General features: G+C 44.2%; 1 protein-coding gene across 2 annotated transcripts; it reads left to right on the top strand.

The window, feature by feature from the left end:
* Positions 1 to 909: 909 nt before the first annotated feature.
* LOC110501055 (neural Wiskott-Aldrich syndrome protein) lies at positions 910 to 26,615 on the top strand. Of its 2 annotated transcripts, XM_036957581.1 has the most exons (10): positions 910 to 1,535; positions 10,574 to 10,708; positions 10,837 to 10,923; positions 11,094 to 11,190; positions 16,409 to 16,604; positions 18,570 to 18,612; positions 20,972 to 21,125; positions 22,148 to 22,650; positions 25,223 to 25,328; positions 25,458 to 26,615. In XM_036957581.1, exons 1-10 carry the CDS (start codon positions 1,431 to 1,433, stop codon positions 25,517 to 25,519), a joined length of 1,488 nt encoding a protein of 495 aa, XP_036813476.1. In that variant the 5' UTR covers positions 910 to 1,430; the 3' UTR covers positions 25,520 to 26,615. The 2 variants fall into 2 exon arrangements, with proteins under 2 accessions (XP_036813476.1, XP_036813477.1); XM_036957582.1 differs by lacking the exons at positions 910 to 1,535; positions 10,574 to 10,708; positions 10,837 to 10,923; positions 11,094 to 11,190 and adding an exon at positions 15,057 to 15,835.
* Positions 26,616 to 27,573: the final 958 nt, after the last annotated feature.

The raw sequence follows: 27,573 nt of genomic DNA, 5'->3' as shown, positions 1-27,573 counted from the left end.
TGTTGTCTATGTATTATTACTGCACTGTTAACCTAGAAACACACGCATTTCACTGTACCTGTGATAACATCATCTACAAATTTGTGTTAATAAACTTTGATTTGTCCAGTCATATGCAGTCATTGGGCCTAGGCCTACTCCACCATAGCCTAATTTCATACTTATCCTCATGGTAATGCTGTGTTCACTTTCTAGTCTGAACTAGGAAACTCTGACATTTTCGATTTAATAACTGGTTGAACGCAGCATGTGTACAACCTGTTAGCAAGTTGGAAATGTCCGGGTTTCCTAGTTCAGACTAGTAGGAGAATGCGGCATAAATACCATAGCATCAATTTGACAATCCGCGCTTTCTGTCTCTGCTCCGTTTTGCACGTGTCCACTTCGCTGAATTCCAGTAAAGCGAGATAGTATAAACCAGATATTTCACCAGATGTATAAATGTGAAGCCTCTGGTTGGCGTTTCCATTCACTACCAAATATGGTGATGAGAGGAAGCCCAGTGACCGGAATTGGGAGAAGGAGTGAGACGAATTTTGGTAAAATTCTGCAAATGTTGTCATCAATTTAACATTTGACCTCCCATACAATTTTCTGTTTTCAGAACCAGAATCTGTAACAAACAGAGTGGACTGCGTTTTGCAGACTTTACCCTTTGCCAAGGTTAAAAACAATTGTTGTTTCGAAGGAATGCAAGGGTCGAATAGCGTTATGGCACATGCGCACTTCACATAGTAAGCGTTCCCCAAAGGAAATATGTAAATAAATGCTAGAACGCGCCAATAGGATTTCACTAGTTCGTGCCTGCCTTCGCCCCACCTCTTTGCTCGTTTTGGCCAATATGATTATTTTGTTCCCATTTCATACGACACGCTCTGGTCTAATTTGGGTTAGTTATAAGAATCTTTGGTATAAACATTGGCTGGATTGTACCATTCTCTCAAAACATATTTTAATTGTGCTTCTTTTGACATATTTTAATATATTTTAATTTTATTATAAAGATAATACATTTTATGTGATAAATGTTGTGTAACATAACCGTTTAATGCTCTCAAAATGATCTAGTCGTGCATTTCAAAAGTGCGCACTCCCCCTGTTACGTTTTTGGTTTATTCCCAAAGACTGCCATGTTGGATTGAGTCACAAATCTGCCGCTACTTGCGCTGGAGTTCTGATTAAAGTTTAGTATCTACCATATGCAAGACGTTGCAGGAATGTTCTCATAATTTGGATTGAAGGAGGACCTTACGTTGTGTTTGGGACTAACGAACATAATATCATACTAAAGCTGTTTCTATCGGGAAGTGAACAAACGTGCATCGATGTGAGGGTCCGGTTGCAGGCCACGGGAGATCAATGACTGTTTATTTGGGTTTCTTACAACGTCGAATCGGAATCATAACACACCTTTTGGTTGATTGTCAATAATGAGTGGCCATCTGCCGCAACGGCGGCCCGCTAACAGTGCATCCAAACTGCTAACCCCACAAGAGAACGACTGTCTCTTCAATTACCTCGGCAGAAAATGCACCGTAAGTTTATCAGTTGTTATACTTTCTTTACTAATTGCTCGTGAATGATGTTTACCCGTTTCAGGATTAATTGAAGCCTTTGTAATTGATGCCTCAATATGTTTGATATAACAATCGAAGGGAAACAACTCTCGCCACTGGCACTGGCTAGATTGGTGGAACAGGGGTAGGGAAAAATAAGTATTGATATCCCGGGACATAGTGACATTTGGGCGGTAGAAAGTTTCAGTCAAGCCCCGAGGCCTCGGGTGTTCCCTGACACACCTGCATAGCACCCAGAAGAGGCAAACCACTGTTAACAAGAATGTGCTGCTCGGTTTAGTTGGCCTAAACCTGGGCCAGTGTTAGGATCTGCTAAACTCATCAACCTGACTACGAATATTTTTCGTACTGAAGTTGCATAATGTCTTGGCTGATTTCGGAAGCAGCCTGTGTGTTCAGAACAGCCTTTGTGTTCTGAACAATCTGTCTGGCATGCATTGTTCTGTTGTCCACACAATACTTTGTCATAGGCAATCACACAATTCAGTTCAGTTGATTGCTCTCCTCGGTTTTTGAGATGCGGCAATCAGTGAAGAATGTGTCCAATGTAGCGTTACAGTGTATCACTGTAGCAAATTAGCTCTGATGGGCAGGGACTCTATTTAATGTGACCGCTTGAGAAATTCTATTATATAACGCGTTTTGTTATAATTTGACCCGGCCAGGAAATTATATTTCAATAGAAACAATGTGTCCTCTTGAAACGTGATGTGCATTGATTGCGCCCTTTAACCTCGGGTATTTAAGTTGGTGTAATGTACAATAGCATTGTAAAGGCCTAGACTTATGTCAACAAAATAGGTATACAGTATCTATTTGCTGTTTTTACACCCCAGTGTGTCATCTTGATCTACCTTGGATGGTAGGCTAATGTAATCCGAGGTCAGTTCAGAGAGAGAATGCCCCCCCCCCCCCCCCCCCCCCCCCCCTTATTTTACAATACATGCAGGTATGAGCTACCTGTAAACACCAGGTTGGTTGATACAATTGGATGCCATTTAAGGCTGTTAATCAGTTCATCAGGAATGTGGTTTAATCAGATTTCCTCATGGATATGGGTCAAGGCTGTGTTGTGTAATGTTTGAAACTAAGTTGGTTGAGCCTACAGTTTCTCCAGAGTAGGTGCGTTGATAGTTTTATCTCGGTAGTAACTTTCCCATGCCACGTTACCACACCCTTTGCTACCTCCCCATATCATCTGGCTTTGAGTCATGTCACCTTTTGTCATGTTCACAAAGTAGGCTAAGATGGTGTTGAGGAAGTCGTCTTCGGTTACTTCCTCTTTCTCACGTGGTGGGCCAGAAGAGTCTCGCCTCCTACCTGTCTGTCACAGTCATACCTGTCCCAGGTGTGTCTCTGCACCTGTTGTACACCTGCATACACAGCCAATGACATCATTCCACAGACATCCAGGCCATGTCACTCACCATGTGAGACAGCCCAGGCAGTTGCGTGAGTGACATTCCTGCCTCGCTCTCCTCATGAAAACGCTCTTGTTAAAATCTGTGAGAAGTGAGCGATTGCTTGTTATGTAATGGTCTCATGTAGCTAGAGAAGAAAATGTAGGAAGCTGCTGTCTTTTCTCTTCCTCCACAGAGAACTGAACACTGAACAGCCCCTGCTTCTGTGTTTAACCTTTGGCTTATTCCAGTTGTTGAAGGCAAGTTATGCTAGCTGAGCCAGAAGCTAATGTCTAATACCTCTTGCCTGTTGAGACATGGATGTTATGTGCTAGTTGGAACCAGAGCTGTGTCAGTGGATTTCAGCTCAGGGCCTCTCTCTGTCTCTATCTTGGTCTCTATCACTCTGTCACTCCACTCTCTTTCAGTGATTCATACATACAAACAGTGAGCAGCACACTCTGAAACGCAGGCCCTGCCAGATGATGAATCACATATGTGAGAGGTCCAGCCTGTGTTGATGTGGCTTCACTGACATTCAACTCATTGGTATTCCTACTGCTTCACTTTTTACTATCAGCACCGGGCTAGAGGTGGAAGCTATCCAATTCGCATTCTGTGTGAGTGAGACAGAGACACAGAGACTGCCTGATCAGCAGTCCTCTCCAGCAGGAAGTGCAGTGGTCAACCTCCTTCAGTGTTTTGTGCTGGAGTGGCGAAAATGTGCCTTTGATCTTTACCTCATACTCTCCTTCCCAACCTCTTCCCTGTTCCCACTTTCCCCACTTCGGCCTCCCCTTACCACCCCTACTCTGGGCCTCTGCCTCCCAACACCAGTCTCTGTATTTCCTACTACTCTCCAGTCTCTACTCCTCCCCAACTACACTCTGACTTTCCCCCCTCTCTTTCTGTCCTTCCCAACCCTAGCCATTCCTACCCAATCCCACTTTTTAGGCTCATGGGAAAAACTGTCAGGACATGGATGAATGATGCACACTTACCGTACATTCAACATCCTGTTTGTTCGTTTTCCCTGTGAGCCCTCTACAGTCCTACTGGCTGTAGTGTGTAGTAGCACCAGCAGCCTGGTGAGTGGTGCCATGGCGAGCTTTGATGATGTCACTGGGACTGGGTGCTTCCTGTGGCCAGTGGGGCTCGTTGAGGCTGCCACTTGTGATCAGAGCTCGAGAGTCTGATAGATGAAATTGCTCAGCTCTCTGTGACCTCACTGTCTTTGTCCCGTTGTGGGCACAGCCAGCTAGATGAGCACGGACATGTATTGCTTTCTTTGAAATGTAGTCTAGGCTAGAAAGCTTCATGTTCCCCAGACACTGCACAGCTCTTACCCATCTGTGTGTAGTTAGCTACTAGGCGTTCTCGTGAACTTGCTTTACCACTTTCTGCTCTGGCCTGCCTTTCATCTGCAGGGTAATTGGCCTGAACCCCTCTGCGAGGAGGCTAGTGAACTTGGGGAAGAACCTGGGTCCCGTTTTCCAATAACATTTTAAGGCTAAGTTCATCTTTAGAACCTTCATAGGAGCATCGGTAAATCTCTGTGCTGTTTCCCAAAACCATTGTTACTAAAGTTTCACTTGAAAGCGCTTGTTATTTACCAACTGCCTAAGACCACTTGTAAAACAGTGTTGCTTCACTTTATTCACCGACGATCAAGATGTTTCTGTCTGACTGTGACCAACAACTTTGGAACATAGTTGTCTACACACAGGCCTACAAAGTTGCCAAAATATTTGCAATTGTTACAAACAAGTGAAGCGTAAAAAGCTTAAAATGTAACCCTAGATGACTGCATTAAAATATACTTTTGGTAATGTATGTGGACACTTGCTCATCAAACATCTCATTCCAAAATAATGGGCGTTTATATGGAGTTGGTCCCCCCTTTGCTGCTATAACAGCCTCCACTCTTCTGTTAAGGCTTTCCGCTAGATGTTGGAACATTGCTGCTATAACAGCCTCCAGTCATCTAGGAAGGCTTTCCGCTAGATGTTGGAACATTGCTGCTATAACAGCCTCCAGTCTTCTAGGAAGGCTTTCCGCTAGATGTTGGAACATTGCTGCCGGGACTTGCTTCCATTCAGCCACAAGTGCATTAGTGAGGTCGGGCACGGATGTTGGGGGATTTGGGCCTGGCTCGCAGTCTGCGTTCTAATTCATCCCAAAGGTGTTCGATGGAGTTGAGGTCAGGGCTCTGTGCAGGCCAGTCAAATTCTTCCACACCAATCTCAACAAACCATTTTTGAGTGGACCTCACTTTGTGCATGAGGGCATTGTCATGCTGAAACAGTAACAGGGCCTTCTCCAAACTGTTGCCGCAAAGCACAGAATCATCTGGAATGTAATTGTAGGCCTAGTCCAAACCTTTTTTATTTATTTTTTATTTATATATTTTTAAACCTTTTTTCAACTAGACAAGTCGGTTAAGAACAAATTCTTATTTTCAATGACGGCCTAGGAACAGTGGGTTAACTGCCTGTTCAGGGGCAGAACGACAGATTTGAACTTGTAACTTTTTGGTTACTAGTCCAACGCTCTAACCACTAGGCTACCCTGCAGCCCCAGACCATTATTCCTACTCCACGTAACTTTACAGTTGGCATTGGGCAGGTAGTGTTCTCCTGGCATCCGCCAAACCCAGATTAGTTTCCACTGCTCCAGAATCCAATGGCGGCGAGCTTTCCATCACTCCAGCCAACGCTTGACATTGCACATGGTGACCTTAAGCTTTTGTACGGCTGCTCGGCCATGGAAACCCATTTCAACTCCAGACGAAAAGTTATTGTGCGGCCGTTGCTTCCAGAGGTAGTTTGGATCTCTGTAGTGAGTGTTGCAACCAATGACAGCCGATTTTTGCGTGCTTCAGCACTCGATGGTCCCGTTCTATAAACTTGTGTGGCCTACCACTTTGCCGCTGAGCCGTTGTAGAAACGTTTAGGAGCAACTTCACAATAACAGCATGTACAGTTGACCGGCGTAGCTCTAGCAGGGCAGAAATTTGATCAACTGACTTGCAGAAAAGGTGGCATCCTATGATGGTGCCACGTTGAATGTCACCGAGTTCTTCAGTAAGGCCATTCTACTGTCATTGTTTGTCTATGGAGATTGCATGACTGTGTGCCTGATTTTTATACACCTATCAGCAATTGGTGTGCCTAAAATTGCCAAATCCACTCATTTGAAGGGATGTCCACATACTCTGGATATATAGTGTAAATAGGCAACGTGTACATATATATTTGAGTCATATTGAAATACATTTTCAGGCAAATTGTATTTGTCACATGCTTCGTAAACAACAGGTGTAGACTAATAGTGAAATGCTTATTTACGGGTCCTTTTCCAACAATGCAGAGTTAAAGATCAAATAAAAATGGTGACATGAGGAATAAATACACAGTGAGTAAAAATAACATGGCAATGAGACAGGGACTACCAGTACCGAGTTGAATGCAGGGGTACGAGGTAACTGAGGATGCTATGTACATTCTGTGCCTTCAGAAAGTATTCCCACCCTTTGACTTTTTCCACATTTTGTTACAGGCTGAATTTAAAATGGACTAAATGTATTTGGGTTTTTTTTGACACTGGCCTACACACAATACCCCATAATGTCAGTGGAATTATGTTTTAAAATGTCACTAAGTATTCAACCCCTTTGTTATGGCAAGCCAAAATAAGTACAGGAGTAAACATTTGCTTAACAAGTGTCGTAATAAGTTGAATGGACTCACTGTGTGAAGTAATAGTGTTTAACGTGATTTTTGAATGACTACCTCATCTCTATACCCCAAACATACACTTATCTGTAAGGTCCCTTAGTCAAGCAGGGAATTGCATACACAGATTTAACCACAAAGACTAGGGAGGGTTTCCAGTGCCTTGCAAAGAAGGTAGATGGATAAAAAGCAGATCTTGAATATCCCCTTGAGCATGGTGAAGTTATTAATTACACTGTGGATGGTGCATCAATACAACCAGTCACTACAAAGATACCGGCGTCCTTCCTAACTCAGTTGCCTGAGAGGAAAGAAACCGCTTAGGGATTTCACCATGAGGCCATTGGTGACTTTAAAACCGTTAGAGTTTAATGGCTGTGATGGGAGAACTGAGAATGGATGAACAACATTGTAGTTACTCCACAATACCAACCTAATTGACAGAGTGAAAAGAAGGAAGCCTGTACAGAATAAACATTTTCTAAAACATGCATCCTGTTTGCAACATGGCAATAAAGTAAAACTGCAAAAAATACGACAAAGCAATTAACTTTGTTCAGAATACAAAGTGTTATGTTTTGGACAAATCCAATACATTACTGAGTACCACTTTCAAGCATTGTGATGGCTGCATCATGTTATGGGTATGCTTTTAATCATTAAGGACTAGGAAACTGAATAGAGCTAAGCACCGGTAAAATCCTAGAGGAAAACCTGTTTGTCTGCTTTCCACCAGACGCTGGGAGATTAATTCACTTTTCAGCAGAACAATAACTAAAACACAAGGCCAAATCTACACTAGTTGCTTACCAAGAAGACGATGAATGTTCCTGAGGGGCCGAGTTAGATTTTCAAGTATATTTAAGTCATAAACTATGGCAAGACCTGAAAACGCTGCCAAAGGGGCTTCTACAAAGTATCCACTCAGGTGTGTGAATACTTAATATTTCTGTATAAAATTTTTAATACATTTGCAAAAATGTTTCCCCAAAATTATTAATTTTGTCATTATGGGGTATTGTGTGTAGATGGGTGAGAAAAATAATCTATTTAGTCAACTTTGAATTCAGTCTGAAACACTTGACGATCTCCAAGGCATTTCTAGTCAATCGCCAAATATTTTTGTGGAAAAAAAAACAAACACCTGTGTTCCTTTTTTCAAATGTTTTATTAGTCCCGGGCTGTTGGTGGTAGGTGCAGCCAATTCAGCTGTCCTGCGTGCCAGGTAGGCAAACTGTTGCCATTTCATGTGTCTGAAGGTACAAACTCTGCCTTCCCGGTGGGCCTGGAGAGGAAATTAAGTGCTCTATGCCATTGCTGGCCAATCCGATTGCTCAGATGACCGAGTCTGCAGTAATTTAGCAGGCATAAAAGAAAGCTACGGCAAAATTGATACGGTGAGATTTCAAAACGTTTAAAGCTGTGACTAGAGAGACTGTCAACGAATACAGCAAAGAGATGCTGTTTTTATGAGGGAGTTCATGTTTAAGTTCTTACTCAGAACCGTCAACACTTTGTAGTCAACACTTTTATAACCCATAATGCGCGTTCTTCCTATTTCCACTCAGCGCTACAACAAGCAGTGCAGCAGCAATTAATTAGTAGGAAAGTGTGTGTATATATAGGCTTGCGTTGTTATTAGCGGCTTGGGTCTTTTTTTAATATCAAGGAATATTTCACTTTTCTCTGTTAATAGGAGTAACAACATGAATTTGTGCATGAGGCAGAAATAATGCGGTGCGACTTGAGTTTCGTCATCGGCTGGAAGACTGTGTCCCTTTTTGGTTTCTGTCAGTGGAGGAAAGGGAGAGCGGAGGGATGTTGAGAGACGGACCCTCAGTCTGCTGCTCTCTCTCTCCGATGAGACTGACCACCAGGTGCAGGCACCACCAGCCCAGTAAAGTTTAAAAGCAAATTATTCAAATGTGCCTCACAAGTAATACAACAATGGATGTATTACCAGTGTGATCATATAGCCTACCTCAAATGTTGAATATATTTTTTAAATGTCCCGAACAACAATGCACTGGCAGGTAAATTCAAGCAAAGCCAATATGCAGTGATAATGTATTGGTCCTATAGCCTACTGCACAAACCTCATTACTACAGAACTGTTTTTAATTGGTTAATGTTGCATAGGCTTACATTTTTAAGTCATGTTAGTAAAAAATCAGAGCGGTAGATCTCGGCATGCATGTTGACTCAGAAGGTTGGTGACCACTGGGCTCTGTAATTTGTCTAACGATGTACTTAGCGAACATTCTTGCCGTGTGGTGTTTTTGGCTTTCGGCTGTTGTAGGTTTACGATGTGTCGTTCTCTCGGTATCGGGAAACCGGGCCCTGATCTTGAGTCTGTGTAGTGGAGCCTGACATCCAGCCCTGCTGAGTCAGAGGGTTCTGCTGCAGGCCTGTCTGACCCAGCAGGATCACACATAATGGGCATGGAAGGAAGGCCTGGCCACATCCGTCTAAGACCATGAGATACTTGGCAATAACTCTCCAGTTAGCTCTGTTTGAGCTAGCCCTTTATCTTTATGACAAGTTATCTTCAAAGAGCTGCGGACATTGTTTGCATTGCTGCAGCAGCTTCACTTGGTAACCACTCTGTTCCCTGAGACGGCCGCCTCCTCCTAGTACAGTGCTGCCCAACCCTCTTCCTGGAGATCTACCGTCCTGTGGGTTTTCAGTCCAACCCTAATTTAACACACCTGATTCTACTCAGATATGCTAAATTAGGGTTGGACAGTAGATCTCCAGGAAGAGGGTTGGGCTGCCCTGGTCTAGAGCTTCTAGGTCTAGATGCATTACTGACATGTCCGCTGTCGGAGTCAGTCAGCGGTGTGACAGCTCGGTCCTATAGAGAAGGGCGTAGAGGCTGTTACGGTGAGACACACACTGCTGCCAACAATAAAGACACGTTATGACAGGCCATCCTTCCTGTCGTCCTCACATTACTATAAGTAAATGACAAGAGTATATTCACCACTTTTTTTGGCAGCCTGACAGGCTACTTTACCGTCCTGCGTGAGGAGACTGCTGAGATGTCAGTAAGCAATACAGAGGACAGTACTGGCACACAAGAGGACAGGGTGACTTTAGTCCTGCAGAGAAATGAACTGCGCTGCGGCAGTCTAAACTCTGCCAGTGCTGTCACACCTCTGTAGTAGTGTTTCTGCGCATACATTATTTTCTAACCTTTTTTATTTAAAGTTCGACTTGGCGAGATGAGGTTGCCCTGAGCAGATATTGAGATGAGCGCGATGCAAAATGTTGCGCGGTCAGAGTATCTGCGCACATGCACGGGTGCGCTTCACACTGTTACAGCGTGATCTCTACAGGACCAAAACAGCAGAGAAGTTTAGGCTCGCGCTTCAACCCTCTTAGTTGTTGAGGAAGTTGCCCTGTTATTGTGTATACTTGCATCCTTGAGTCTACCTTTTTAAAGCAGGAAGTTGATTCCATTGAGGTCAAATACATATTTTTAAAGGGAGACCTGGCCAACACTGCTTCACTGTAAAATATAGACTGAGAGTCTGTGAGTCTGTTAAATCCCTATTACATCCATATGACATTTTAGTAATTTAGGCGACTCTTATCCAGAGCGACTTACTGTTCGTGGGGGTTGGGCCAGTAACTGAAAGGTCGCTGGATCGATTCCCCGAGCTGACAAGGGAAAAATATATTCTTCCCCTGAGCAAGGCATTTAACCCACTGTTCCCTGGGCTCCGAAGACGTGGATGTCGGTTATGGCAGCCCCCCCCGCACCTCTCTGATTCATAAGGGTTGGGTTAAATACTGAAGACACATTTCAGTTGAATGCATTTGGTTATATTAACACCTTGTGCCTTTCTCTCTCCTGCAGTCGCTATGTTCAGCGGTGGTGCAGGTATACTCAGCAGACAGGAACTCAGCCTGGACCAAGAAGTGCTGTGGTGTAGCCTGTCTGGTCAAAGACAACCCAGCACGATCCTACTTTATCAGGGTGTTCGACATGAAGGTGGGTTTAGTTCACACTGTAAAACAACACATTTCACCACACCTATCTGATGTATGTGACCAAACATTGGTTTTAATCTATGTATATAATAATAATTACATCCACACACTCTGTCTCTCTCGCCACAGGAGGGTAGAAGCATGTTAGAGCAGGAGCTCTACAACAACTTCTCGATCACTTTTCCCAAATCTTACTTCTTCACATTCGCAGGAGACGTGAGTTATCCCCTTTCTCTATGTACTTGATGTGCTTTGCTCCAGCCAAGTCCTTTCACATGTCATGTGGTCATTTTCTTTATGGCAAAAACCTGTGTGTGCGCTGTCTTTTGAAGCCTGCAGTGTTGTTCGTTCTTATGACATTCCACTTCCTGTGTGTGTGTGTGTAGTCGTGCCAGATGGGACTGAACTTCGCCAACGAGGAGGAGGCCAAGCTTTTCCGGGGAGCCGTCGAGGACCTGCTTGGGAGACGACAGAGAAAATCTGGTGACTACTACCTACCGATGCCATCTTTGATTCTACTGACCTCGGATCTCTGATATTGAAACCATCTCCTCCCTCTCTCTGACCGTAGCTTGGTCTGCTAGTGTTTGGACAGATCCTCTCAATTTTGAGATATGGATCTCTCCTTCTTTCTATGCCATCTCCTTCCTGATTGTTCAATTGGCAGCTCTCGCTCTCTCTGGCCCACAGTTAAGGGCTTTTGCTCCAGTAGAAGGGGAGCAGATCTAGAATCAGCTTCACCCTCTACTAAATCCTAACATAAACATGTGCCTGATCAGCTAAGATCATTGTCCAGGGGCAACAGTGCTCTTCCGTGCCTCTTTTTGAAGTGCTCATGGAGACCAGCTTGCTATAATGACAAGTTCAGGACTGTTTGTCCTCTGTCCCAAACCAGCAAGAGTCGATGCAGTTTCTGTATGGATGATCCTCTTTTTAGATTTAAGCTCTGTCTTGTCAGTCAGTCTGTGATCGTTCTGGTAAATCACTAACTCGCACACGTACGCTTGACAATCAATCCCCACACACACGCGCGCATCCATGCTGCTTATAAACTAACTAACTCCGTCCGCCCCCCCCCCCCCCTGCTTACAGAAGAGTTCCTCTTTGATCCGTACTCACCTGTATCTCCATACAATCCCTTACATTTCACTAACACACAGCACTATACAGGAGTTTAATTCTATACATTTTGTTTTACAGAAAAAAAGACGTCAAAATGGTAGGTCAAAATGGTAGGTCGAAATGGTAGGTCCTTCATGAGTCTTTATTTTTTTTTTGGAAAATCATTTTGAGGTTAACCAGAAATCGAATCACTAAGTTTTTAATCAAATAACCCTGAAATGATTTGACTTAAAATATACATGCACGTAAACAAACGCACTCGTCCCCACGTGGCTTTGATTGAATGGTTCCCGTGTAAAGCCATTGGATAATCCACTGAAAGCAGGTTGTCTCAGAGAGAACACCTCTCCCAAGCCCCTAACTAACAGATTACCTACCCTACCCCCCAGTCTTAATCTTAACCATAAGGGGTATGGAAGTACTGTAAATCTGACTGTGGCATCAGTGGTGAGAAGCAATTTCTATGTACATAATCCTCTTTACAGGACATGCTTAGGTATCCTGCATACACATTCCAGAAAGCCAGTTCTACAGTGACGTTGAGCAGATCCCTCCCTCAATCTTAAAATACCATTCCTGTGACACCACTCACACTCCATCACACACTCCAAACCAGGCCATATGAATAATCAGCCAACCTCCACATTCTATAGATAAGAGGCTACAGTTGGAAGTCGGAAGTTTACATACACGTAGGTTGGAGTCATTAACTCGTTTGTCAACCACTCCACAAGTATCTTGTTAACAAACTATAGTTTTGGCATGTCGGTAAGGACATTTGCTTTGTGCATGACGTAAGTAATTTTTCTAACAATTGTTTACAGACAGATTATTTCACTTATAATTCACTGTATCACAATTCCAGCGGGTCAGAAGTTTACATACACTAAGTTGACTGTGCCTTTAAACAACTTGGAAAATAAAAAAAAATGTCATGGCTTTAGAAGCTTCTGATTGGCTAATTGACATCATTTGAGTCAATTGGAGGTGTACCGGTGGATGTGTTTCAAGGCCTACCTTCAAACTCAGTGCCTCTTTACTTGACATCATGGGAAAATCAAAAGAAATAGACCTCCACAAGTCTGGTTCATCCTTGGGAGCATACCTCCAAATGCCTGAAGGTACCACGTTCATCTGTACAAACAATAGTACGCAAGTATAAACACCATGGGACCACGCAGCCGTCATATCGCTCAGGAAGGAGACACCTTCTGTCTCCTAGAGATGAACGTACTTTTTGCGAAATGTGCAAATCAATCCCAGAACAACAGCGAAGGACCTTGTGAAGATGCTGGAGGAAACCGGTACAAAAGTATTTATATCCACAATAGAACGAGTCCTATATCGACGTAACCTGAAAGGCCGCTCAGCATGGAAGAAGCCACTGCTCCAAAACCACCATAAAAAAGCCAGACTACGGTTTGCAACTGCACATGGGGACAAATATCAGACTTTTTGGAGAAATATCCTCTGGTCTGATGAAATAGAACTGTTTGGCCAAAATGACCATCGTTATGTTTGGAGGAAAACGTGGGAGGCTTGCAAGCCAAAGAACACCATCCCAACCCTGAAGCACGGGGGTGGCAGCATCATGTTGTGGGGGTGCTTTCCTGCCGGAGGGACTGGTGCACTTCACAAAATAGATAGCATCATGAGGAAAGAGAATTATGTCTTGATGTTGCTTCAATATATCCACATCAGTCAGGAAGTTAAAGCTTGGTCGCAAATGGGTCTTCCAAATGGATAATGACCCCAAGCATACTTCTAAAGTTGTGGCCATCACAAAGCCCTGACCTCAATCCTATAGAACATTTGTGGGCAGACCTGGAAAAGGCGTGTGCGAGCAAGGAGGCCTACAAACCTGACTCAGTTACATCAGCTCTGTCTGGAGGAATGGGCCAAAATTCACCCAACTTATTGTGGGAAGCTTGTGGAAGGCTATCCAAAACATTTGACCTAAGTTAAACAATTTAAAGGCAATGCTACCAAATATGTCAACTTCTGACCCACTGGGAATGTGATGAAAGAAAAAAAAAAGCTGAAATAAATCTTTCTCTCTACTATTATTCTGACATTTCACATTCTTAAAATAAAGTGGTGATTCTAACTGACCTAAAACAGGGACTTTTTACTAGGATTAAATGTCAGGAATTGTGAAACTGAGTTTAAATGTATTTGGCTAAGGTGTATGTAAACTTCCCACTTCAACTGTATATATATATATATATAACCTTGTAGAGTGTAAGAGGTGCGTCATTCTCCTCATCAGTACCCAGACACGCTGGGGGTGATACAGTTCATTGGCATTTTTCTTGAATTTATGTCATTTAGTACCAGAGCTTTCCTTACTCTACAGATACTATAACAGTCAAAAGCTCTTTCAGAGATGCTCTCGAGAACTGGTCAAGTTGATTTGCTGTGGTGAGACATTAGTGTCACACTTTTCATAGCAGTCCTTGGAATCGCTTATCAACGGTGCATTCTATTGGACTTCAAAGCTAGTTTGCTCTGTGCCTGGCTCCCCATAGTGTTGTACTGGTCTTACTGGGGGGGCAGAACGTGCCACCCCAATCAACTCCTGGTCTGCTTAATCAGGCTAAGAGGATTTAATTCAGCTGCTAATGTTAGTTACTTCACAACTCTCACACTACCCCAGTCCACTCACAGCACTGGCCACGGAATGGAAGGAGTTGTTGTGAGGGGGGGGGGCTGAATTGGTGACATTTTTGCCATTTGTGACCTGTAAACAGATTTCTGAGAGTGATGTTTTTACATGGCATGGCATGGCCCAGAACTGTCCTTTGAAGTTTGATCAGACTGGCATGGCTTGGGCTGTGCCCATACAGACAACATTCTGGCCGAGCAGGCATGGTGTGTTCTGCCTGTGGCCATACAGCGGTTTGTCTGTGGTGTCTCAGTGTCTGCAATAATGACAGGTGAGAATGACCCTGCAGATAGGAATTAACCGCGTTCACCCAGAATGTTAGTTTCTGTTGCCTTATCGCTCTCTTTTTCTCACTATCTCTCCTTCCTTCTCCATGCTGTCTCTGAGTCCCGTCTCCCAGCCAGCCTCTCTCTCTCTCTGATGTAGATTCATCATGTTTAAGAGAATCTCAGGGATTATGGTGGATTAGCAGTGGGCATTAATGGTTATGTAAAATCCAGCAGCACTGTGATTTGCTGGGATTAGAGGTGGGCTGGAGTTGGGGGTGTGGTTTGGCATGCTGGTGGAGAGGGGAGGAAGGCAGAAGGGAGGGGGTGAGAGAGTATGGGAAAGAGTCTGGCTCGTAGAGCTGGGACCTGGCAGTGCTCCCTGTTGCGAGGGTGAGGAGAGGGCACTCTGTTTGGAGGCGGGGCCAGCTGTAGCTGTGGCATTTGCCCAACCCCTATCCACCTCACTCAGCCGGAGGGTCTGACAACTTAGTCTGCCTTGGTCTTAGTCTGCCTGGCTCTGCCTGTTCTCTCTGGTTGCTCCTCCACCTGGTTCTCTGGATCTGTTTTTGGAAACGCCTGGAGTTGGTTCTCTAGTTCTATAGCTCGGGATGTCTCTCTGATTCTGTAGATCTTTGGATCAGTGGCTCTCTGAGCTATAGCCCAGGACTAAGCACCACGTAGTCTTGCCACCCCCCCCCCCCATGCTTCTGCCATTGCTCTGAGATGATGTTCTGTACCACCTTCTTGTCCTCTCCCTCTGAGGACCTATCTGAGGGGGGAGGAGGAGGGGCGATGCTTCCGGGAGGGTGTCTCTCCACCCTCCACTGCCTGATCCTTCCCCAGGAGGAACTATATGCGCCCCCCTCGGACCTCGCTACCCGCCTCTCGCTACGCCACGGGGACCACGCTTGTGGCGTGGTGGGTAAGATGCTGCTGGACGTCAACATGGCAGCGGCCGGAGAGTGTAAGGGGGACAGAGGGTGGAGGAAGGGGGACGGAACTCACTGTGACTGTAGTCCCTCAGTCTCACCCTCAATCAGAAAGAGCCCCCGTGGGGACTCCAGCCACAGAGGTAGGTGGCTAGGGAGTCAGGACAGTCATGTCCATATAATTCAGTTTGGATTGACCACTATGTGGGTGTCACAGGACGTGTGAGCCACAGGTAGTGGCAAATAGTATTCAGTGTGAGGATTCCACACGAATCTCATCCAGGCAGTGTTGTAGTGGTGGCTTTGTTTTTCTTGTTTGCTGTGTGTTGGTCTATCCCTGTGGTCCCACCAGCAGACAGCTCTCTGACTGCCCTAAGCCTAATGGGAGGCTGTAGAGAGGAGATGGTTTTACACGAGGAGTGCTTACTGAGATTGTAATTTGATCACAGTAGCAGGTAGTGTGTTGTGACGTTGGCTAAACTCTCCAGGTGTTTAAAGGCAACCCACTGTCTCACCCTGTGTGCCCTCTCATTGAACTAATTGTTGGTCAATGATGGAAGTAGGCCTCATTAATGAAATGTACATCCAAAAGTATTTTGTAATCGGTATTTTAAACTACCTAGTTCTGACACTCGGGTCTCTTTCCCCCAGACCTAGACTCTCCCGGACTGTAGCATTGTGGGTACTGTAGTTCTGACTCTTCTGTTCCTCCTTAGGCCCTGCCCTGCCCATGGCCACGGTGGACATCAAGAATCCAGAGATCAGCAGTATGTCACGGTTCCACGGCCACAACTCTCAGCTCAACATGGTGAGCAGCAGCGTCAACAACAACAACAAGAAGGAGAAGAAGGTGAAGGGAAAGAAGGGCAAGAAGCTGACCAAGGCGGACATCGGAACGCCCAGCAACTTCCAGTAAGTATTCTTTCCAATGTATTCCTTTCCGTTCTGTTCTATTCTGTTTTAGTTGTGTGTTTTTAATTCCGCTCTTATTTGTGACATCTGAGAAGTAAGGGTCTTTCACAAGCCCTCAGTGTGGGTTGAGTCCATCATGAGATAAAGTATTTGGCACTTCTAGTTACTCACTGTGATGTCAAGTTAGGATGTGGCCCATTTGGGTCAACTGGGGGGTATTGCACAGCTAATGTATAGAGGAGTACCTCTAGCCATACTGCAATGTGTTAATGTGCAGGCTAAGAGTTGATGGGACTTTTTAATCCTGGACATATTTCTAATCACATGTAATGTAAATCACATGTGTATCTGGCATGATTGATGGATGTGAGGATAATCTGTCCTGTGTTTTTAGGAATTGGACACTGGTAGTCAATACTATGGTACTGGGTTACTGAAGTAGTGTAAAGCAGGGGTATTTAACCAGGGGTCCGCACCCAGGTATTGCAGGGGATCCGCAAAAATAAATGCATTTATACAGTAGCAGTCAAATGTTTGGACACCTACTCATTATAACCTGCCCAGGGACTGCGGGTGAAAATTAGCCGGCTGGCTAAAACCGGCACCTTTAATGAAATGTTGATTAATGTGCACTGTCCCTGTAAAAATAAAATAAACTCATCTCAAGGGTTTTTATTTTTACTGTTTTCTACATTGTAGAATAATAGTGACGACATCAAAACTATGAAATAAAATACATGGAGTCATGTAGTAACCAAAAAAGTGTTAAACAAATCAAAATATATATGAGATTCTTCAAAGTAGCCACCCTTTGCCTTGATGACAGCTTTGCACACTCTTGGCAATCTCCCAACCAGCTTCATGAGGAATGCTTTTCCAACAGTCTTGAAGGAGTTCCCACAAATGCTGAGCAGAGCAGAGGTAACTCTGGGTTTTCCTTTTCTTTGGCGGTCCTCATGAGACAGTTAAGTCATAGTGCTTAATGTTTTTTGTGACTGCACTTGAAGAAACATTAAGTTCTTGAAATATTCCGTATTGACTGACCTTCATGTCTTATAGGAATGGACTGTTTCTCTTTGCTTATTTCACCTCTCCTTGCCGTATTATGGACTTGGTCTTTTACCAAATAGGGCCATCTTCTGTATACCACCCCCACCTTGTCACAACACAACTGATTGGCTCAAACACATTAAGAAGGAAAGACATTCCAAAAATGTTCTTTTTTTGAAGGCACACCTGTTAATTGAAATGCATTCCAAGTGATTATCCTTATGAAGCTGGTTGAGAGAATGCCAAGAGTGTGCAAAGTTGTCATCAAGGCAAACTTTGAAGAATCTCAAATATAAAATATTTATCTTTTTTTTTTTTTACACTTGTTTTCTACATGATATGTGTTGTTTCATAGTTTTGACGTCTTCACTGTTATTCTACAATGTAGAAAATAGCAAAAATTAAAGAAAAACCCTTGACCGAGTAGGTATCCAAACTTTTGACTGGTACTGTATCTATCATTGTTTTTTTTTGTGTGGATATTTATTTTCCAATGTTTTTTTTAATGAATATCGCTAGCAACAACAGAATAAACACATTTTGAATTAGAAGTATCTTGTTTCTATTGATTTTTCTCAACTCCTAATATTGAGTAAATGACACTCTGGTGTATCTGTCATAGGCTTTGAAAAACCTGCGATAGGCTACCAGTGTGGCATGTGCCGTGTCTTGACTTGGAGACATACATTTCTGCCAACACATGGCTCACCTTTGTTTAACCAGGTAAACGGCTGCTCTTAGCGAACGTTTGCTTGGAGTTACCTTTTCTAGTTAGGCGACTTTAGAGTTTACACTTCCTCTGTGTGTCCTCTCATCCCCTGAGTGTAGGGTTAGGCTAACTACTATATACTGATTGGATAATTCCCTCAGGCTCTGTACTCCTCTCTCTCTCTCTGATCATGTGTTTCCTTCTAGGCACGTTGGCCATGTCGGCTGGGACCCCAACACAGGCTTCGATGTGAGTATGACTGACTGACTGGGTTCTGACTGAGGAAGAGATATTGTTGTCTGTACTGTAGCCTCTGGCTAGTAGACTCATCCCCTACTTCTAATGGTATGGGAAGATCCTATCTGACCTGTGATCTGACTCTTCTCACGCGGCGGTCTACCTAGCCTCTGTCGTATAACGTATGGGATGTTTTAATGTCACATGAACAAGGACAGTGAAATGCCTTTCTTTCTAACTCAAACCAATAGGCCTGGACAGTGGGATGGTTTCTCTCTGAGGATGTGTATTACTGGGAGAAAGAGGGGAGGGAAGGAAGGCGAGTGGGTGGGGGTTGTTGCGTTTTCATCCCCCTTACCAGTCCTCAGGCTCAGAACTTGTTTATTTCTGAGGTAGTGTTCATCAGACATGATTCTCCTCAGAACTAAATATGAAATATTATGACGCATCTCTCCATCTCTGCCCACTGCAGAAGTCACTGCCAGCCCAGTGTTACACAAGGAGATTTCACATTATAAACCTGTTTCTGCATAATCCATCCATTCATTTCCAAAAAAAGGATAAGTAATTATTGCGTGGTGTTCTACATGCACATCGAACAGAGCAGACGGGAACCGGAGGATTTGTTGAAATTTCTAAAAATAAGATTTCAATGATTTTGCATTTCTGAGCTTTAATACTTTCAAGGATTTAAGTGGAGAGCGAGAGATGAGAGAGGATGTTTTAACATGTTTCGACAGAAACACGAAAGAACCCTGCAAGATTTTATTTATTTACAGCTGCAATTCATTACATAAAGAAGACAACCTGAATTACATAGAGGTAAACAAACTTACTAAGCTGTTTGTGTCTCTGCCCAGAGAGCTAGAGTAGTGGTTTAAAGTAGATATGATATAAACCTGTGTAATCTAGTTCTGTGGGAATATAATCTCACAGCCTTCAATCCACTCCACCGGTTGGCCAACGAACAGTGCCAACCTGGCACAGGTCCCCTCAGCCACCAGGTGGTGATGCAGGGGCTGTTTTACAACAGGGGTGCCAACATCAGAACAGTTTATCTCAGAACATGAGACCGCCAGCTCTGACATAATGTGGTTCTAACTGAGTAATGTTTTATCCCAGTGAGGTTTTACCTAGGGATGCACAGATGCCATTTTTGACCGATATCCAATACTGCCCTTGCCAAGAAACCCGATCCCGATAACGGATAGTTAAAGTTTTATCAGCCTCTTAAGCATTCCAGTACACTAAAATAGTTGAAATGCACACACTGACCAAAATGTTATTTTGTTGACATTTACGCATTTGTTCACATTACCAGTGAAACATAATCAAAACCCATTTATTTCACTTACTTGCTGTGCTGTTTTGTTGTTCAGTCGTTTCATTCTCAACCAGGATTTCATTGTACATGTCGAGCAGTGAAGTTTCAGCTCTGTCTGTCCTTTCCTCAGTACGAAATCCTCGTCGACCCACTGTGCTGTCAGACTCAACATGCTCATGGGGCTGACGTCGCTGGTCCAAATGTCAGTTGTGAAGTTAATATCAGTGACGCCCTTAGCAAGTAGGTCGTGGATGTGCGTTTTCAACGTTTCTGTGTAACTCCGGTAGGGCTACATCTGAAAAATAGCGCCTACTTGGTAGTGTGTACCGGGGCTCGAGGTGCTCGACCAGTCGGCGAAAGCCAACATCGTCCACAACAGAGAAGAGGTTGATTGCCAAGGGCAATGAATCCTATCGTTATTGAATTTCGCCTTTTGAGTCTCTCGCTGAGATTTTCTTGAACTTGTTTAGTTGTGCACTTAGTAGTCACTGAACGTCTGGTGGTGATAGACTTTCAAATGAGTAATTAGGTTTGTGGTATTGAAAGATTTCACTTTTCCCCTCTGGAAATAATATAATAAATAATAGCAGCACAAATGTTGCGTATGGCCTTTTTGTTATCTTCCTTTGAAACTTAAATAGATCCACACAGCAGACATTGTGGGCCAGGTTAGTAATGCTGCGTTGCACGTGTAGCGCTGTATTTTTGGTGTCGTTACGCCATCTACCTACGTTATACAGTATGCACGTCATCTACCTACGTTATACAGGTATGCACGTCATCTACCTACGTTATACAGGTATGCATGTCGGCGTTAAACTATACATCGAGCCGATGCCGATGTTGGCATTTTTAGCGAATATCTGCCAATTCCGATAAGCTTAACAATTTTTTAATTTAAATTAAATTATTATTATTTTTTCTGTTTCTCGTGCATCCCTAGTTCTAACTCATTGAGGTTCAAACTGAGTGAAGTTCTAACTGATAGGAGTTCTAACTCGGCATGGTTCTATTTACTGTAATCCAGTGTTCTCTTCTCTCCTCCAGGTGAACAACCTAGACCCGGAGCTTAAGAACCTGTTTGACATGTGTGGCATCTCTGAGGCCCAGCTGAAGGACAAGGAGACTTCCAAGGTCATCTATGACTTCATTGAGAAGAAGGGAGGAGTGGAGGCAATCAAGATAGAGCTCCGCAGACAAGGTGTGTGTGTGTGTGGGAACTAAGGGCTTTGGGTTGTTTGTTTGTCAGAAGAGTATTGATAGTTGGTCACGGTGACTTACAAAAACAAGTTATCTTGTAGCCTATGTAGTGTCCATAGAGATTGTTTAGTGCTCTAGAGTCTAATGTTCAGTGTGTGTTCCTCAGGTCCTCCACCTCCAAGGTGGTGTGGTAGGTTGGTTTATCTCTGCATGGTGCTGCTGTGGCATTAGTCTGACTGGGAGCGGTCTGATAGACTAACTCTGACCTCTGTAGGACAAAATAGTCTAACACAGAGTTTCCCCAAACTCATTCCTTGGTGCACCTATTTTTTTGTTTGTTGCCCTAGCACTACACAGCTGATTCAAATCACCAACTCATCAAGCTGTGTAGTGCTAGGGCAAGAACCGAAAAGGTGCACAAGGGGGGGCCCCAGGACCGAGTTTGGGAATCCCTGGTCTATCACAGGGGTGCACAACTCCTCAGGCCCTCGAGTTCCTCAGGACTGAGGCCCTTGAAGACCAAGGTCTGTATCCACAAAGCATCTGAGTGAGAATGCTGATCGAGGCTCTGTTTTGTCTTAAAGATCATAATGAATCAATTTTATGGAAAGATCCTTGATCAGCACTTTTACTCGCAGATGCTTTGTGGATATGAGCCCAGAGCTGTGTGCCCCTGGGCATGATCGAACATGTATGGACCTTGACAGGCCAGACCAGGAGTCCGATTGCAGTGTGCTGAAGAGACATTTTCCTTTTCTTGACTGTAGAATCACATGTTAGTCAATGCTATACTCTTTTATCCCACCACAAAGCTTTTGTCTGAGTTTCTGGGTTAGTTGAGAATAATTACTTGAAGCATAGCTGTCCCTAGTGGCTACAGTCATTACTGCATGGTGTCATAGCAGCAATTGAGCTGTATTTATTTGCTGCCTTTCCTCTGAGGTTCTTCTAGAATCTAAAGCATGTTGTGAAGTGTGTACAATAGTAGATGCCATGCTAAAATGATTTCTCTTTCTGGTCCAGCCCCTCCACCCCCTCCTTCCAGAGGCGGACCCCCACCCCCTCCCCCACACCAGACCTCCAGCCCCCCACCCCCGCCCCCACCGGTCAGGGGCAGGGGCGCACCTCCCCCTCCACCCCCCTCCAGAGCGCCCACCTCAGCACCACCACCTCCTCCCCCCTCTAGAACAGGCATGGGAGCTCCACCCCCACCCCCAACTAGAGGCCTTCTGCCCCCTCCTCCCCTGGCTCCCCATGCCCCACCTCCTCCCCCACCTCCCTCCTTCACCTCAGCAGGTATTGGTTCCGGAGCACCTCCTCCTCCTCCTCCCCCGCCGCCTCCCGGCCCTCCTCCCCCACCCATGCTTCCGGAAGCTGATGGAGGGGGTGTAGGTGCTGGTAAGCCCTCAGCCCTGTTGAGCCAGATCAGGGAGGGGGCTCCGCTGAAGAAGGTGGAGCCCGTTTCCACCAACACCAGCCGAGACGGTCTCCTCGAACAGATACGACAGGGCAAACAGCTAAAGGCTGTGAGTGGACATTACCTCCTTATACATTACTCCCTAACCCATTTTTCCCCAACTGCCGGTCCGCGGGCCAAATCTGTCCCGTCAGCAAAATGATTTGTCACCCCAAAGCCCCCCAATTTAATTAGGAATATTTGTTTCATTTAAAAATAAAAATGTCAGACCCGAGATGCAAAAACTCCCAAATGCAATGTCCCAAGAAGGCAGTTAACTAAATAATGCAAAAGTTACATTTTAACTTCATTCATGGGGAGAGAGAATGCAGGAGACATTCAAATAATAATAAAGCATGCAGTGGACTATTTTGTGGTGCTGAAATGTTAAACTGCAACCGCAGTGCAATCAATAGGAGATGAACAGCGCCTGGTGCTGGAAATATAGCTAACTTGTTATGCAAGTGTTGCACAGCAACAGATGGAGAAAAACTACACCAGTCGAGTAATTCATTTCAACAATGATCTTCATTTTAATTTGACTTTACAAACAACAAGCGGGTTTAATTGGAGTCTATTTCTTAAGAGCCGAGGCCTATATAAAATAACTTAACTGGCTGTGGTAGGCTGTTACGCAACAGCTTTTTCACAAGAAAAATAGAAGTGGGATTTTTAAAATTAGGCCTACTTACAATTGCAACTGGCCAAAAATGTAGCGTCCTACATAAGACAATAATTTATAGAAAAAAAGGCGACGTGTCTGAATGTCGGTATAGGGGTAGCCTGCTCCTGTAATGACAGAACAATTAGAAAATACTGTCAGCTTTACCTAAATATCCCTGAATAAGCACTCCCAATGTTAGTATTTATTAAATACAGTCATATAGGCCACTAAGTTGTTTAATCAGTAGGAAAAGTTGCATTTCCCATCGGACACGATCTTGTGGATGTCAGGTGAGATGGATGCGATTGTGATGCGCAGGCGGTCCTCAATCGACTTATGTGAAAGCCGGTTCCTGGCGTGAGTCTATACCGCGTTCATAGAGGAAAATGAGGACTCGCAGGTGTATGTCCAGCCACACATTGTTGGCACATAAAATGTGAGATTCTTTATTGTGCTGTGTTCCTCTGAGAATGCCACCCAGTTAACGCTTTTGTGTTTCTGTGTCGGGCCTCTGTCTGGGGCGGGAAGGCCACTTTGAAAGTGCTATGCTTAGATTCATAATGTCTGAGATTACATTTTTTGCAAACAGTGACATTTTCATTGCAGATAAGACCCACTGGCTTGACATTGGGGAAAAGCTAGAAAGATGACCCTATATCTCTGTACATTCTAGACTGAAACTTATATTTTCAATTTTCCAGCTTTGATAGTTTTTGCGATCATGCTAATTGTTCTGAACAAATGTTGATGTTAAAAAAAAATACTGTAGGCTACGTAGATGTGTTTTTTCCTCACCAATCAATGCACAGAGAAATAGACAACAAAAATCATTAATAGAGGGCGGCGCAGTGGTTAAGGGCGCTGTACTGCAGCGCCAGCTGTGCCATCAGAGTTCCTGGGTTCGCGCCCAGGCTCTGTCGTAACCGGCCGCGACCGGGAGGTCCGTGGGGCGACGCACAATTGGCCTAGCGTCGCCCGGGTTAGGGAAGGCTTGGTCGGTAGGGGTGTCCTTGTCTCATCGCGCACCAGCGACTCCTGTGGCGGGCTGGGCGCAGTGTGCGCTAACCAAGGTGGCCAGGTGCACGGTGTTTCCTCCAGCGCATTGGTGCGGCTGGCTTCCGGGTTGGATGCGTGCTGTGTTAAGAAGCAGTGCGGCTTGGTTGGGTTGTGTATCGGAGGACGCATGACTTTCAACCTTCGTCTCTCCCGAGCCCGTACGGGAGTTGTAGCAATGAGACAAGATAGTAGATACTACAACAATTGGATACCACAAAATTGGGGAGAAAAAAAGGGTAAAATTCAACAAAAAAAAAAATCATTAATCACATGGTGATTTTTATGAGTGTAATCCGATCTAAATGATTATTTTGTCACTGAATGTATTATGTACTAATCAGATGTGTTAATGTTGCTCAAATTGTAGTGTAGGCCAATTAACTACTATGTACCAGTTATGTTCTGGCCTGCCAGAAAAAACTTGTCCATAGGCCAAACCTGGTTGAAGAACCCTGCCCTAACCTCTATGCCCCTGGTCCTTATACCCTGGCTCCTACCTCAACCCCTAAAACCCAATTTTATGATTGCTCTGGCATTGCTATCCGGAGGCTCCGTACTGAGGGTGCGATGCAATTGTGGAGCCTCGAGTCTTGTAGAGGCCAAATCGAGCTCCAAACCGCATCGCCGTGCACCTCCCAAATTTTGTAACAATGCAGAGGGCTCCGTATTGTTCCGCATTGACCTGATTGACAACTTCCTTCACAGCAGCTCTGCTCCGCGAAGCACAAGCAGTGTGAATGCACTGGCTTCTACAGAGGCCGTATCGCAGCAACTGCTGTACGGCCAATGCAGACGTTGGCTTGACCATGCAGCGCCTTTAAGGCTAGCCCTTCACACTTCCCCCTATCCTCTAGAGATACTAGACGCACAGTCCCCTATACTGGAGAGTGTTCACTGGTGTGTATTCCTGTGTGTGTTCCAGGTGACTGACGAACCAGGGTCAGGAGGACCCGCCACCCCTTCAGCCGGCATCGTAGGCGCTCTGATGGAGGTGATGCAGAAGAGGAGCAAAGCCATCCACTCCTCAGGTACACACACACACACACACCCACACACACACACACACACACACACACACCCACACACACGAGATAAGAGGTTGCTTTTATATTCATACCAATGTGTTTTGTATGTGTTTGTGTCTTTCTCATCCCTAGATGATGATGACGATGATGACGAGGAAGAGGATTTTGAGGATGATGATGAGTGGGATGACTAGTGATCCTCCCCCTCGCGGATGATTATGACAACACTACATTGTTCCTAAATTGTCTTTCTAAATCTTATTCAAATTATAATGTAAATGTTTTATCAATTTGCTGTATATTTTTGTTGCCTTTTTTTTTTTTTTATATAGATTATTCTGTGCAATACCTCATTTAATCTGTAAAGGTTTGTCATGTTATCTTTCTGTAAAGTTTTCTTCTCTCTCTCTCCTGGATTTAAACTTTTTACGTCAAGTTTCTCTTGATCTAAGAGGTCAGTCAGTGACTGGAGAGAACAAATGAACAAACTGTCAGAGCCGTTAATAATTTAGTTGTTAAAAATCGAGAACACTATTTTCATACGCTTCTCTTACTTTATTTTTACTTATTAAAAAATCCTAGTTTAGCTCTTATTTTCTTATGAAATCAGCTATGTTGGAATATTTAGCCCCATTTTGCTGTCAATTGTAAATCTACTCAGTTTGTATTTTTGCACGAATTGAAAGAGGCTCAGTACGTGAATACAGAGCAGTATCATGGCTGTATCTGCAACGTTATGCTTGAAAGGCTATCACTTAAATTATCCAACACTCTCAACCCGTACACTACAGTAGTACACACACACACAGCTGTCTTCTCTGTTTTTTGGTTTTTCATCATAGTTACAATACATTATTGATTACAAACGGTTATCACAAACAATGTTTTTTTATTTTTTATAGTAGCAATCAGTCTCCTACAGTTTATTTGTTTGAATCAGGTCGGTGCAGATGCAAAGCTTGAGGATTAATTAGTTTGTCAACCTAATATGACATCTGATTTTGCAGCTGAGTGTCCCATGATCTGTTTCACTAACAAACTGTCCCTCAGAACCAGTGAACTACACTAACACATCTACTATTGACACTAACCTGACTCTACACAGGGGGATACTGCTTTCTCCTTGGAAGGGAACCAATGCTGTTCTTTACAGTATCGCTCTGTCTGTTTTCACGATGAGTGAAACTGCGTTCAGGAACCAAGATATATGGACATCAAACCTTCAGAAATTAGGTTGGAAGAATAATGGACTATTAAATTGTACACTCAAATAAATGTTAATAATTTACAGAGATGCTCTCCTGTTTTCTGTGGGATGGATGTGAGTATGTTTAAATATGAACAGCCGTTGTACAGTAGGATATGCACCTTTTTTACAATAAGTGCTTGTTTGGGCCTAAGGTTGTTTGAGGGAGAGCAACTTCTGAGTGTTTACCTATTTTGATGTGTGAGCACGTTCAAGGCCTGAACATGGACGTGTGTGTGCGTGCGCACTGAGCCCACTGGCATCCCTTCCATCAGTAGTGAGTGATGACCAGAGCTCTCATCACCAGCAGATGACTGATTCGATGAGCTGGCCATCTTCACATGGGGTCTTTGAACAGTACATATTGAGATGAATGAATATGGAAGACCTGAATCTATATGCTACTGATTTAGAGTCTGATCTACACTTAATATTTCTGACTGTCCGGTGATGTTCCACGGCATGTCTGAATACCCGAATATCCCCCTGGTATGTCTGCTCACACAGACGGAAATAAGATTGCCTGCGTTAATATTTAGATTTAATTGTAGTTGGTTGTTATTGCAATCTGTTCCAGGTGAGTGTAGCTATGCAATCTGTTCCAGGTGAGTGTAGCTATGCAATCTGTTCCAGGTGAGTGTAGCTATGCAATCTGTTCCAGGTGAGTGTAGCTATGCAATCTGTTCCAGGTGAGTGTAGCTATGCAATCTGTTCCAGTGTAGCTATGCCAAAGATGGAGGGGGTGCAGCAGGGTAGAATATGTTCTGTGTCCACGCTCCTTTGTGCACTTGGTAAGCCTATCCCCTATGAAGGGTTTACGAAAGCGATTATAGCAGGCATGTCACATTTCCAGCTGGCTCCTCCGTCGCGACGTTACCTGAACGCCCATCTGCAGCCCGCTACTCGTTAGCTGTCTTATCGGCTGCTATCTGAATAGATCTATCGGACATTTTCTTTTTTCTTGGGCCTCTATAACCATATATTTTTTTGCGAATTGGATTG

This window comes from Oncorhynchus mykiss, chromosome 21, assembly GCF_013265735.2.
Source record: "Oncorhynchus mykiss isolate Arlee chromosome 21, USDA_OmykA_1.1, whole genome shotgun sequence".
NCBI lineage: Eukaryota > Metazoa > Chordata > Actinopteri > Salmoniformes > Salmonidae > Oncorhynchus > Oncorhynchus mykiss.
This window is presented reverse-complemented; position numbering and strand designations above follow the sequence as displayed.

Bases quoted from the DNA above. Each gene is read 5' to 3' on its own strand.
- LOC110501055 (XM_036957581.1), top strand. From the start codon at position 1,431: ATGAGTGGCCATCTGCCGCAACGGCGGCCCGCTAACAGTGCATCCAAA. The intron at 16,605-18,569 runs GTAAGTATTCTT...GTTTCCTTCTAG, and splicing joins GGAACGCCCAGCAACTTCCA to GCACGTTGGCCATGTCGGCT. The intron at 21,126-22,147 runs GTGTGTGTGTGT...TTTCTGGTCCAG, and splicing joins GATAGAGCTCCGCAGACAAG to CCCCTCCACCCCCTCCTTCC.